We start from the raw sequence: 13543 nt of genomic DNA, 5'->3' as shown, positions 1-13543 counted from the left end.
AGCTTCCGATCATCGATCTCAACTGCTTAGAGAACAGGGACGAGACTGTGAGGAAAGAGTGCAAGTCGCACATTGATAGGGCTTCACAGGAGTGAGGTTTCTTCCAGGTGGTCTCTCGCATGTACGTCTCTTCACTCTGTATAAATTTGTATAACCTTCTTTGCAGTAAATGACATTTTGATGCTTTAGTTAGTAGAAAACAAATTTTACTACTCCCACTCTCTTCCAACCCGTGGAAGTTTGGCACACCAAATGCTTCATTTTCTTTTATGCACATTATGTGAAGCTGTAATTTATCTCATTTATAATCGTTTCACACTTCCACTCTCAATTCCTTTTGTATAGTTATTGGACGATATTTCCTAATTACTTGTCATGGACTTCTTGAAGATTCTCACTTCTCAAATATGGTTGTAAATTATTCTTTTATGTTGAAAACATAATTTGAAACTTCTAACAATAAACTAAGCAAACGCATTGCCTTAAGTGGGTGAGGACCTGTACCAAAAAGAAAAGAAATGGAAAAAAAGTAAAATAGGAATCCTGTCGTTTATTCATCTTATCTAATGGCCAAATTTGAACCTCCAATTCCAATTCTGCTGCAGCATCGTGCAAAGCAAGCCACTTAGTTAGGACCATGTCTGGTACATCAAGCACAACTTTTCTGGTACATCAAGCCTACCCCAAATTCTCCCTGACCACTTTTCTGGTACATCAAGCACAACTTCTTCACCACTCCCAAGATGCATCCCACCATCTTTTGGACTTTGCTGCCCTGCACCACCAAGTATCCCTGGCCACACACTCTCCCCACAGTTGTTCACTACAATAAGTTGAGCACCATCTGCTACAAACAACATAAGATAAATAATGCATAAAAAGGTTTCAATTAGAAATCGAAAAGAAATAGTGTTATTACCTGTGAGTATGATGTAGCAAAATGCAAATAGAGAGACGAGTATGAAGGGCACTCAAGCTTTGTGCAATACATGAAACTGGCGCTCAGCCCCCCTTTTTGGCGCTCAGCCTTGACTAGCTGGCGCTCAGAGCCACTTTCTGGCGCTCAGCTTCAGCTTGACTTTTTTGCACTGCGTCTTTTTCTCTTTTTCTGCATTCCAACTCCTTGTACTTTAACTCCTCTTTTAAATCATTCCAATAACCTACAAAATCAAGGGAATTTAGTGATAAAATCATCAAGTATACCCTCTACTCACTTATTCACAAAACTATACTAAAAACATGAGTTTAAACAAGCTTTTAAGTCAAAAAGGGTTGATTTAATATCAAAATTGAAGCACAGATAATAGTATTTTCAACCGTTATCAAGAATATTATATGTTATTTAATTGTTCACATGTTATTGAAAGGGGGAGACAATGGTAAAAGCATGTGAAGATTATTGGCAGGGGGAGCATCAAATTATCTCTAATATACTGATTGATGCATCTCAAATTGCTTTATTATCTCTATTTCAATTATAGTGTACTACATGCCCTTTTTGCTAATGCCCAAAGGGGAAGAATAGTTGATGTAATTGAACTATGTTTAATTGTACAACATGGTTTTATTAATCATGGTTGTGCATCATAAAAAAAGAGGGAGATTGTTGAGATTGTTGAGAGGGGGAGCAAAGGTTTAGATGAACCCACAATCTTTGTGATATTTAATTTTGATGATGACAACACTTAGTTAATAAAAACACATGTATATGTATTGTGTTATATGTGTTATATGCTTATATGCTTACTCTGAGATTTGTACAAGCATAACTGTGAACATATTATGTTGCATACTATTGTGTTGGAAATGTGATTATATATGTGCATGCATAGTATGAGTTTTGAAATGGAAAAACCACATGCACCAAGCATATTTGTATGACTTAATCGATTATAATGGTGTGATAATCAATTAAAGTCACCAGACAACTTAAGCTTTAATATGTGGCAAAACAAGAGGTTTTAAATCGATTACGTTAGTGGTTAAATAGATTAAAACTCGTGTATTTGCACAAATCTTTTTCAAGTGTGTTGTGATTGATTTTGAGATGAAAAGTTTTCAAAAATATACTAAGTGTTAAAACTTAATCGATTACATGCATCTTGTATTCAATTAAGTTTGTTAAAGATTTGAAAATTGTTTCATTGCTTGACATAACGGTCACAACGATCATATTTTTAAATATGTTGACAAAGCATTAAATGTAAATCGATTACATTAATTGTGCATTCAATTAATGAGTTTGACTATTGTTAATCTATTATAACTGTGAGATGAAATCGATTAGATTAATAGCATAATCGATTAAAACGCGTCTGATTTGAGTTAAACTATATATAGACGCATGATTTGAATTTCTGTAAGACAATTGATTTTAACACTTTCATATCTGTTTCAGATAAATGCTTTAAAGTTTTATAGAAGAGGAAAACGTTCCAAGAACCAAGAATTGTTGTGGTGTTCAAATCTTGAAGGTTGCTTGAGAAGCTGGATTGATTGATTCAAACTGTCTGATCATTCTGCACAACAGAGGTGCATACTACTGGATCAGGAAGCTCTTGCAAACACTTTAGTGTTGCTGTTTCCCTGTGGTGTATACAGGAAGAAGAACGTGTGGTTCTTAACTTTGAGGGGGATCTCAAAGGGGTTGACTGCAGGAGAGAATTGTTCTTGCTGCTTGTCTGTTGTTATTGGCTATTTTAGATGAGTAAGTTAGAGAGGTTGTTTACATTTTGACGAGTGAGGTCACTGTAAAAACATTGTTGTAAAAACTCAGATCTTATAGTGAAATTGGCTTCCGATCTAAGGTTGATCGGAAGGACATTGGATGTAGGCTTAGCCGAACTAGTATAAAAACTCAGAGTTTGAATCTTCTTCTCCCTAACTCTCAGCATTTAATCGATTGCATAATATCTGTATTTGAATACGCATATTGTCACATTGCATACATTTTTACTTGCGATTCAAGAAAAGTTTAAAGACTTACAGTTTTGCGAAAAAGATTGCAAAAGCGATCATTTTTATACATCACCAATTCACCCCCCGTCTTGGTGTGAGAAACGAAGCACATCTTTTTTAACAATAGCTTTGTGGAGAAAGTTATGAGAAAACAATGAGGAAAGGTCAGAGTTGACGAGATGTTGTCTTGAACGAAGTTTTGGGCTTGTTTCTTGGATTGAGCTTGATTTGGGCCTTGAAGAGCCTTTGTAATTTGAAGGGACATCCCCCATGGCCGGTCACTTAAGGGAGAAGCTCCTATTCATCTCCCTTGGACGTTAGTTAGGAGGGAGAGAATCTCATTCATCCCCTTGGACAAGGAAGCTTCTAGGCTCTTTTCAAGTTCATGTACTTTTTTCTTTCTAGAGAGCTCTCATTGACCTATAAAAGGAGAAGTTCCCCCCTTTTGTATTCGTAGAACTTTAATGGCATTAATGACACTTTGTCAAAATTGTAAGACTCACTCTTCTAAGTTATCTTGGAGTTGTCTCTTTTCTAAACTTTTACTTTTTCCTTCAAGGTTGGCTTAACATCCTTCTAGGATGCATCACTTACCCATTCATCAAGCCACTCAATCTCCTGTTCTTCATGCTTCTCGCCTTCATCATCTTCATCAAGGAATCTTCATCAAGGAATCTTCATCAACTTGAAGGATCTTCCATCAAATAAAAGATGAAAATGAGAAACAAAATTGACAATAAGCAAAAATGTAATTTTATTACAGGAAATAAAATTATAATATTTCTCTCTATAAATCCAAGGAGAAACAAATAACATCTTCTCCTGAAAATAAGAAAACACAACTACTTAGAGAATTTAAAAAAAAAAAACAAATTTTCTCTTAATTTTTTTCACAAGTGACTTTGGTACGTTCTATTAAGAAATCATACGCCCTTTTTATTACAAGAAAAACACCAAAGCAAAGTCCCTCTTATGTGTGAGTTCTTTTCTCACATAATCAATCATTAATGGTGGAAACTTCCGGCCTATGAGAAGTTGGTTAAATCTAATAAGACTAACAAACTAAGAAACTTGATAGCTTTCAGAAATAGCAAAGCAATTCAGTACAAACAAATTACTGTTGCAGCTGAAGAAAACTTGATATCTTTAATTTATACAAAAAGAATAGAGATTGTATTATAAGAAAAAATTAAACAAAGTATAGACTAAATAAGAACGGAATGGTTAGCGATCGATTCTTATTTGCACCAAGTGAAGCAAGATTATTTATTTTCACAAGCATACAATGCGATCAAAATTGAAACACAAAACATTGAAATAAAAAACGAAACACAAATTGAAGGAACAAATGTCATATCTAATAGAGATGAAATGCACAAAAACGAACATCAACAGAGATGAACCGGATATGACTGCATGAACGGCAAGGAGAGTGCTCTGAACGGTGTGTCTGAGAGAGAGAGAGGGAGAGAGAGCAAAGGGCTGTGAACCTAGAGAGGGTAGGTAGCAAGCGAGAAAGATCAAACGCACCGGAGAGAGCAAATGAAAAATTCCAAATTCTTTTAAGTGGAATTTGAAATTCTATAATTGAAGTTAAAAAAATACCTTTTAAAATTACTAGAATTTGAAATTCTTTCTAAGTACAGTAGCTAAAGAAAGTATTCTACCACATAGCATTCTAAAGTTCGCTAAAACACTGAATTACCCTATAAAAATTCGTTATCGAAACATACCGTTAAAGGTTTGGTCTCCATATGCCGATTGATGACTTCATCATGTATACAGTTTGTTAACTGCTTATATGGTTTAGCTCGTCTTTCAAGATGCGAGTCTTTTCAATAAACGTTCTGTTACCTGAGCCAGTTTGACAACCAAAATTAATTTTGGCCCAACAAACCAAAAACTGTGGTTTCTGAAAACCCTTGTTTGAATCCTGATTTAAGAAGCAGTGCTTCCCAAGTCCTGGCCCCAGGAACAAAGCTTTTCGCAACAATTTTCTTGGTCAATTCTATTGCTTCAGCAATCAAGCCTTTTTGGCACATCTGAAAGATGATATTATCAAAGGATGAAGATCTAGGAAACAAACACTTCTCCAACATTTCCTCCAACAAAAAGCACGCTTCACCAATCTCACCTTTCCCAACCAAACCATCAAGCATGATTCTGTATGAATGCAAGTTGAGCCCAACACCCTTCCACCCCATTTCCTTCATTACCTCCCTTGCCTTACGTAAATCCCCTGCTAAACACAAAGCACCCAATAAAGTATTGCAAGTAACCACATTTGGTTTGCATTCTAACTCTTCCATAGAAGCAACAATCTTAAAGGCCTCATCTATGTTATTCTGCTTACACAAACCATTTATATACACGTTATAAGTATAAACATCAGGAACGACTCCAAACACAAGTATTTCATCAAATAATTGATCTAACTTTACATACTCCCCCTCTGCTACAAGCCCACTCAAGACCATAGTATAATGAACAACATCAGGTTTAATTCCATCTTGTTTCTGCTGGTTCAGAACATCCAAAGCATCCATACCCTTCCCTTCCTTCACCAAGAACCTAATCATGTTTGTATAATCCCTGACACCAGGACAAAATCCCACTTTCCTCATATCCCTCCAAATAATCATAGCCTCACCACTGGTCAGATCGTCTTGTTCACACAATGATGATATTATCGAAGAACATATTGTCTCATCCAAACCATACCCATCTTCTATCATACAATTCAGCATCTTAATGGCATAACCCACCCTCTTAATTCTACACAAGGCCTTGATCAAAACCCGAAATGTCGATTCCTCAATGCGAATGTTCATATGCTGGCTTTTCAGCAAGATGTCGGGAACCATTTTGAGATACTCTCTCTTCCTACAAAGCAGTGAGAGAACCAAATTCAATGAGCAAACAGTTGGTGTGCACCTGAACCTGGGGATCCTGAAAAACAAATCCACAGCATCTTGGACCTTGTCAGAAAGACCATAGAACCTAATAAGGTACACAAGGACAGACTCTGGAGTTTCAAACTTCTCCAAGTGTTCAAGGTGGTCAAGGAGAGCAGGAATGTCCTGCAACTGGGAGGTGTTGGTTAAGGTTTTTATGACAAAGTAGTAAGCTTTTGGAGTTGGGTCACAGCTGTAAGCTTTGAATGAGTCAATGAGAGTGGAGAGAAGAAAAGGATGGGGAAGGTTAGCTGTTTGGGGTTCCTGGGAAAACCCCATTTCAAGGGTTGCTTGTTTGAGCTTTTGCATGGCTTGTTGTTGACCAAAGTTGTGGTGCCATGGGGTCTTGTAAGGAGAGTGTGGCCATTTCCTGAATTTTCTGAGGTATTTGTTAGCTCTCTTGGATAAGGGCTGTCTCACCATTTCGATCTGCCGAGGAACAGAGCAAGAACGGACATTGGATTAATTGTATCAACGAAACAAAACCAAAATTTTGGCTTGGGACTGATGCAAATCAAACCTTAAACTGAGACAGATTTTGACAAAATTATAGACGTACGGTTATATAAATAGTTAATGTAATTTCCTTTATTGAAGATTATGTATCTTTTATTTATATACTAATATATTACAATAACTACTATTCATTCGTTAAAAATTAGAATAACTTTCTTTGAATGAAAATATGCTGAGGTATTTCTTTCCAAGGACAATGTATTTAAAAAAAATCAATTTCTATCATATTCATCTTTATTTTAAAATTAAAATTCAATGTTTTTCAAATTACCAATAGTTAAAATTAATATTATATAACAACACAAATTTTTTTCTATAAAGTTAAAATATTATTTATACTTAAAATAATTTACTTATCACAAAATTTGGTACTACAACTTAATATTTAAAAGCTTTTATTTAATATAAATCTTAATTATATGCCTACATATATATATATATATATATATATATATATATATATATATATATATATATATATATATATATATATATATATATAACACAAAATTTTATGATAAATATATATATATATATATATATATATATATATATATATATATATGACATAAAAACATAAATCTTTTAAAATGTAAATATTATATTTTAGATTATGAGAAATACTTTATATAAATGTATTGTATGTCTCTTTAGTCGAGCTCTTATTAGTTGATCATTCACTGTTAATTAAGTATTTATGATTATATTTTTATGGATTGATTACTCCAAACCGAATTCCTTCAGAGTGGGTATTGTATGCCCGTTTGGGCAAGCTCCCTTTGGCTAACCACTCTTAACCAAGCACCTTTACTTCGAGCTTTTATGCATTGACTAATCCAAGTCGAGCTCCTCTAGGCCAAGTTCTTATGGTGTCACTTCTCATCACCTTCTCAAAGAGCTTTCTTGGGCAAGAAAATCTCCAAAATTGCTACGTCGAGTCCAGTACTCCTTGCTACTCTCATAGAGATCACAACTGGAGTTCTCAAGGTCAGCTCCCAAAGCCCCTTTACCTTTGATCAAGACACAAACTTTTCATCTACACCATCACATCACATACGCATGCATCACTTTCACAATATCACATATTCTATTTCATATTATCAGACAACATAATTTATACTCACATCATTACTACATGCAATATAAAAATCACATCATATCCTCTGACATATTTTAACTTGAAACAAGTTATCAAACCAACAATGAAACAACACATTATTTCACACCCTAGTTCATCACACATAATGATCTTAGCGCAAGACATCCTCTCATACAAAGCCACTTGATATATGTAGATAAGGATAAGTATGATATAACTCAGTCATCAGATACAACTCGACCAAGGTCAAATAATAGTCGACTAAAGTTGGATATAACTAGGTTAAGGTCAGATACATTTCAGCTAAGGTTGGATGCATTTTGACCAAAGTCGGATGCATCTCAACACCCTAGTTCATCACACAGAATGATCTTAACGCAAAACATCCTCTCTTACAAAGTCACTTGATATATGTAGATAAGAATAAATCTAATATAACTTAGTCATCGAATACAACTTAATCAAGGTCAAATAATAATCGACTAAAATTGAATATAACTAGGTTAAGGTTGAATACATCTCAGCCAAGGTTGGATGCATTCTAGCCAAGGTTGGATGCATTCTAGCCAAAGTCGGATGCATCTTAACCAAGGTCGAATGTAGCTCAGCCTAGGTCGAATACATCCAACGGTGCTACCTATCTATTTGTTGAGTGCTCCCAATTTATGTTTCTGTCCTTGGTTTTCAATTTTTTTTGCACAATAGTCACCCAATTCAACCGGTTTGTGTTTTGATATGGTAATTGTAATATGATGTTTGTGGTAGATAAGAAGAACATATAATTGGTAGTTGTATAAAGCTTGGTTGGATTAAATTATGTTAAATCTATACAAAAAGTCCCACGCTGCTACCAAGTCATTGTTCATTGCTCCCACTCATGTTTCATGTCCGATTTATCCATCATTGTTATACTCAACCACAACCAACACACTACAACATCTACCAATTTTCATCACATGTGTTCAGGTCAGACTCTTTCTATGGAGGACGTGCAATGAACTCAAGTGGAGTGTAGGAGTGCTATATAAAAATGTCAAGTGTCGAAATAAAGAAATGAATAAAACGGTAACATAGCGAGGTCGACCACTACTATTCCGACCTGAAATGAAGAGCTTGGCCAGACGTTATGGAACTCAACAGGAATGATGTTAAGTTCGACTAGGGTTCATGGAGCTCGAGATGAATGATGTTAAGTTCAGGAAGACTTCACTGAGCTCGATTAGACGTTGTGGAGCCTAGACAGTATCATACCAAAAGTCTGCTTTTTCACGTATTAAATCACGCCATTTAATGTTCTCCTTCTTTCATGTGTGCTCTTGCGCATTCCTGTACGTTTTTTCATCTATTAACAGATGGTCATTTTTCTCTATCAATATATATAGAACCTTCCTTTGTGCTTCTTATAAGTAGTTCCAGGGCGAGATCGAAGGCCCGGTTCAACTAAAGGCTGACAATGGAAGGTGAGTGCAAGGAGTGCTCACAGTGGTGTGAAGGAGAGTTTGTTGTTAGACCCCTTCCTAGCACTACTGGAGAAGCCGCCGCCATTGCCGGTTTTGATACCGGAGGATGACAGAAGCTTTGGCAAATGGTGTCGAGGCGACGATTGATCCGTAGAGAATGAGGCTAGGGCTAGGGCTAGATCCCCTACTCTACCTCTACGTTTCTGCGTGTATGGAAGTAGAAGAAGATAGTGGAGGAAGAGAAATCAAAGAGTTGGAGAAGCGGATCTGTGTGATGATGTTTTGGGATGACGATGGAGGTTCTGAACCGTGAGTGGGTGACAATGGAAGAGAAGAATGGATGAAGGTTAGGTGCCTGTGGGTGTTCCTTTGGTGAGGAAGAAGGAGAATTAAGGGGAAAATGTATAGAAGAAGAGTGGGAGCGTGTGTGTGTCTCGTGGTAGTTTTGATAAGGGAGAGGCATCAACATAATCATGGAAGGGGTATGGGAAAGGAGAAAAGGTCCGAATGAAAATTCAAAAGCAAATCCCCCGCACTCCATTTGTCTCATTTTTCAATCTTCCTTTTTCCACACAAGCGCAACTTCAAAACAATTAAAAAAGCACGTGGAAGAGGATTCCTCAACTGTGTCAAATTTTGATGTTAATATCTCATTTCCCCCTATCAATAGCTTACCTTTTCACGACTTGATTTATACGGCTTGTGTATGTGGAATATTCTCTTTGTTATTTTCTTCTTTTCTTATTCTAAGTAATCTAGTATCAGGTTGACATTTACTTGTTCTTATGTAGGGAGAGAGCGTTGTCTTGTTCCTTAGTTGAACTTTCTCACACGTAGAGAAGTCAAAAACTGCTATTCAAACGATTAGTCATCACAAGAAGTTGATCCTTTCCCTCAAAGAAAACCTATCCCTTTAACAAGCTTCACGATTCCCCACATACATACATATATATAACAAAGCTTCAGTTTTTGATTCTACAAATTAAATTCATATTCTTCTGCAACATCCTTGAAGTTCAACAATCAAATATGGCAAACCAATTATCACCACCCTTTGGCACTCCCATCATCGCACATCAGTACTGTGCTCCAGGTATATATGAGCCTCTATGCATTGTTCAGATAATCGTTTACTTTATGGGATCCAAAATATGATCATAAGCATGTATAATTGATAGATAGTTTGATATATTCAACATTTTCTTCTTTGATTAATCTGAAGTGGTTATTTGTTAATTATATCGTGCCTTGCATATTGTAGGTCCACATCCTGTTGATCTGATAATCACAAAGGAGAGGAGTAGAGCAGATAATTTCACTGTGACAGACACCAATGGCAACATAGTTTTCACTGTTAAGAGCAATCTCGTAAGCATTGTAAAACCCCGCAAACACAGTTTCTTGTTTGACTCTCATGGAAACCCCATTGTTCATCTTCGCAGATCGGTAAGTTTAGTTCATACATAGCTTTATTTTCTTCCTTTTACACATGAATTTGTACTTTAATCAAACAAGAACTCTCGTCTCATGAAATCATTGATGGAAATTGAAGTGTGAGTATTAGTCACATTGAGTAAAAACCAAAAACTTGAACACCATGTAATGTTGTTCCCTACAAATGTAGAAGCCTTTCTTTCACTTAATTTGTCTCTATTGTAACACCAGATAACATATTATTGGCTTTAGTCTGCTTTATCAAACCAGTTAGACCTTTAGAAATTATTAGAAATAAGAAAGAGAGCATAGGATCTCCTTGTCTTAAATCTTTGAAGAATAAAATTCCTTGGTCGGACTTCCATTTACTAAGATAGATCCTTAACCCATTTATCATAGAATCCAATTGCATTATAACATTTACTATAAAAATTTTGATGGTTGAAAGTGTTAGCAAAAGTAAACCTTTATGTGAAAATCTTGTTTACTTCCTTCTATTAGTACTTGTTTCCTGATTATGTATATCAACTAAATACTTACATTTTATAAACTTATCTTAGCTTTTCATCTCCAAACCAGAAACTCTATCATTAAAACATAATTATTACCTATTATTGTCTAATAATCACAACGTTACTATGTTAACTTGTCTAAGCCAATATAAACAATTCATTAAATTCTATTATTATATTTAAGTTTATGGTAACATAAAGTTAAGTTTGAACTTGCTGGATAATACAGATTCAGAATAATGTTTGGAAAGCATTCAGAGGTCAAAGTGAAGAATCTAGGGATCTGATATTTACAAGACACAATTCCTCACTTTTTCAGCTAAGGTTGAAATTCGACGTGTTCTTGGCAAATAATGTCACTGATGTTTGTGACTTCAAAATCAAATCAAGTTGGTCTGGACGCTGGGATGTTTACATAGGCGATTCCAACATACTTGTTGCCCAGGTAATTTAATCTTAATACACAATTATTATTTTGATTAATTTCCCGAGATAGAGAGAAGTTTTTCACACATCACATATTATATATATATATATATATATATATATATATTTTAATATGCTTGACACGTACTTATTCATAGAAATGGTTGTTGTTGCAGATAAATACAAAGCTTGGCACTATGTTTAGCAGAGAGAAGTACATGGTGTCCGTGTTTCCAAACATCGATCATGCATTCATTGTGGCTCTAATTTTAACTCTTCAACTTTGATGAGTTACCACATGATTGAATCATACTCGAATATCTCAATTTCTTTTTGAATTTTTTTAATTGTTTTGACATTTTGTAAATTCTTTATTATATGAAAGTTCTATTATTAAATGAGTGGCATCTTATGCATAGTTCAATTTCAATTATAAATTATCAGATGATGAGAAAGAAGAAGGAACTTTAAACTTCAACTTATTCTATGTTTATGTTGAAAAGTCAAAAAGTGTGGCTGAAATCCTGCAAGAAATGGAGCAAAGTATGGCCATAGGACATGGAGCAAAACATGGGGAAAGTTGCGGAAAGTAAGTGGCTGCAATTTTTATTCAAAAGGCCTTTGGAATAGTGCCCATCCTTCAAGTATAAAAGGGGCATTTTGCAGCATGCATTTGAATCATCACATAACACAACACTTCAAAGCATTCTCGGCAGAGTTTGCAAATTATCACCAGCGAGAGGTAGAAAAACTAAGAGAGAATTAGTTTAGTTTCTGGGTGTAATTGGGTTGTGGGTTTTAAGTGACTGTGAGAGAGTTTTGTAAGCATCAGTGTACTTTTATTATCTCCTATTAAAAGATCTGCAGTAGTCTGGAGACGTAGGCATTATTGGTCGAACTCCGTTATCAATTTTGGTGTGTCCAATTATTCTACTTTTATTTCACTTTCACAGATCCGACTTTATGGGAAAGCTCTGCGTATTTTTCCCAACAACTGGTATCAGAAGCTGGTTGTTAGTTCTACAATTTTTGTGGTGTTACTATTCATATGAATAGTAAAGTACTATTCCGTGAATAGTGCAAAATTTGTCGGCGTTACAAATTTGTCTACAGACGTGTTTTGAAACACGGTAGTTCACAGAAATTGTCAAAAACGATCCAATAGAAGAGTCAGATCAGAGTTGGAGTGATGGCTGCAGATGAAGGAAAAATGAAGATTGAAAAGTTCAATGGTGCAGACTTTGGCTTTTGGAAGATGCAGATAGAAGATTTTCTGTATCAGAAAAATATGTATCAACCACTCACAGGAAAGAAGCCAGAGAGTATGACGGAGGAAGATTGGAATCTCCTTGATAGACAAGCCCTTGGAACCATTAGACTGATGCTATCCTGTAATGTTGCTTTCAACATTGCAAAAGAAAAGACAACAACAGGTCTAATGAAGGCTCTTTCAAATATGTACGAGAAACCATCAGCCTCAAACAAAGTTCACTTGATGAGGCGATTGTTCAATCTACGGATGTCTGAAGGTGCTTCGGTGGCACATCATCTCAATGAACTAAACACTGTTACAACCCAGTTGAGTTCAGTTGGGATTGAGTTCGATGAGGAAGTACGGGCTTTAATACTTTTGTCTTCCCTCCCAGAAAGTTGGAATGCTACAGTCACGGCTGTGAGTAGCTCATCGGGAAGCAATAAGTTAAGATTTGATGATGTTCAAAATTTGGTTCTCAGTGAAGAGATCCGGCGGAGAGAGTCGGGTGAACCCTTAACCTCTTCAGTATTGCATACAGAGTCGAGAGGAAGAAGTTCAACCAAAGAAAGCGGACGCGGAAAATCAAAGGAGAGACGATCCAAGTCCAGAAATCATCGTAGTTCCCAAAACTCGAAGACGATCGAGTGTTGGAATTGTGGGAAGACCGGGCACTACAAAAACCAGTGCAGGAGTGCACGAAAGAGTCAAGAAGCAAAGGGCGAAGCAAACGTTGCCTCTACCTCAGAAAAGGACGAGGCGTTGATATGCTCTCTTGAAAATAAAGAGGAGTCTTGGGTGTTAGACTCTGGAGCATCTTTTCATGCTACCTCACAAAAGGAACTATTCGAGAATTATGTTTCTGGAGATCTTGGTAAGGTTTACCTTGGTAATGAACAATCATGTGAGATTGTAGGAAAAGGTGCAGTAAA

General features: G+C 35.8%; 2 protein-coding genes across 4 annotated transcripts; one reads left to right on the top strand and one right to left on the bottom strand.

Moving 5' to 3' along the window:
* Nucleotides 1-478: 478 nt before the first annotated feature.
* On the bottom strand, nt 479-6433 carry LOC108328065 (pentatricopeptide repeat-containing protein At2g38420, mitochondrial). 2 transcript variants are annotated; one of them, XM_052873986.1, is made up of 4 exons: nt 4692-6433; nt 3553-3652; nt 920-1160; nt 479-844 (listed from the first exon to the last, which is right to left on the bottom strand). In XM_052873986.1, the coding sequence occupies exon 1, from the start codon at nt 6333-6335 to the stop codon at nt 4836-4838; it is 1500 nt and encodes a 499-aa protein (XP_052729946.1). In that variant the 5' UTR covers nt 6336-6433; the 3' UTR covers nt 479-844; nt 920-1160; nt 3553-3652; nt 4692-4835. The 2 variants fall into 2 exon arrangements, with proteins under 2 accessions (XP_052729946.1, XP_052729947.1); XM_052873987.1 differs by lacking the exons at nt 479-844; nt 920-1160; nt 3553-3652 and adding an exon at nt 4295-4448.
* A 3558-nt stretch (nt 6434-9991) lies between these two features.
* Nucleotides 9992-12238, top strand: LOC108327282 (protein LURP-one-related 15). 2 transcript variants are annotated; one of them, XM_052873697.1, is made up of 4 exons: nt 9992-10080; nt 10249-10433; nt 11253-11378; nt 11536-12238. In XM_052873697.1, the coding sequence occupies exons 1-4, from the start codon at nt 10017-10019 to the stop codon at nt 11644-11646; spliced, it is 486 nt and encodes a 161-aa protein (XP_052729657.1). In that variant the 5' UTR covers nt 9992-10016; the 3' UTR covers nt 11647-12238. The 2 variants fall into 2 exon arrangements, with proteins under 2 accessions (XP_052729657.1, XP_017416492.1); XM_017561003.2 differs by having other exon boundaries at nt 11163-11378.
* Nucleotides 12239-13543: the final 1305 nt, after the last annotated feature.

This window comes from Vigna angularis, chromosome 2, assembly GCF_016808095.1.
Source record: "Vigna angularis cultivar LongXiaoDou No.4 chromosome 2, ASM1680809v1, whole genome shotgun sequence".
NCBI classification, from domain to species: Eukaryota; Viridiplantae; Streptophyta; class Magnoliopsida; order Fabales; family Fabaceae; genus Vigna; species Vigna angularis.
Note: the sequence above shows the minus strand (reverse complement) of the source record. Positions and strands in the feature narration are given on the sequence as shown.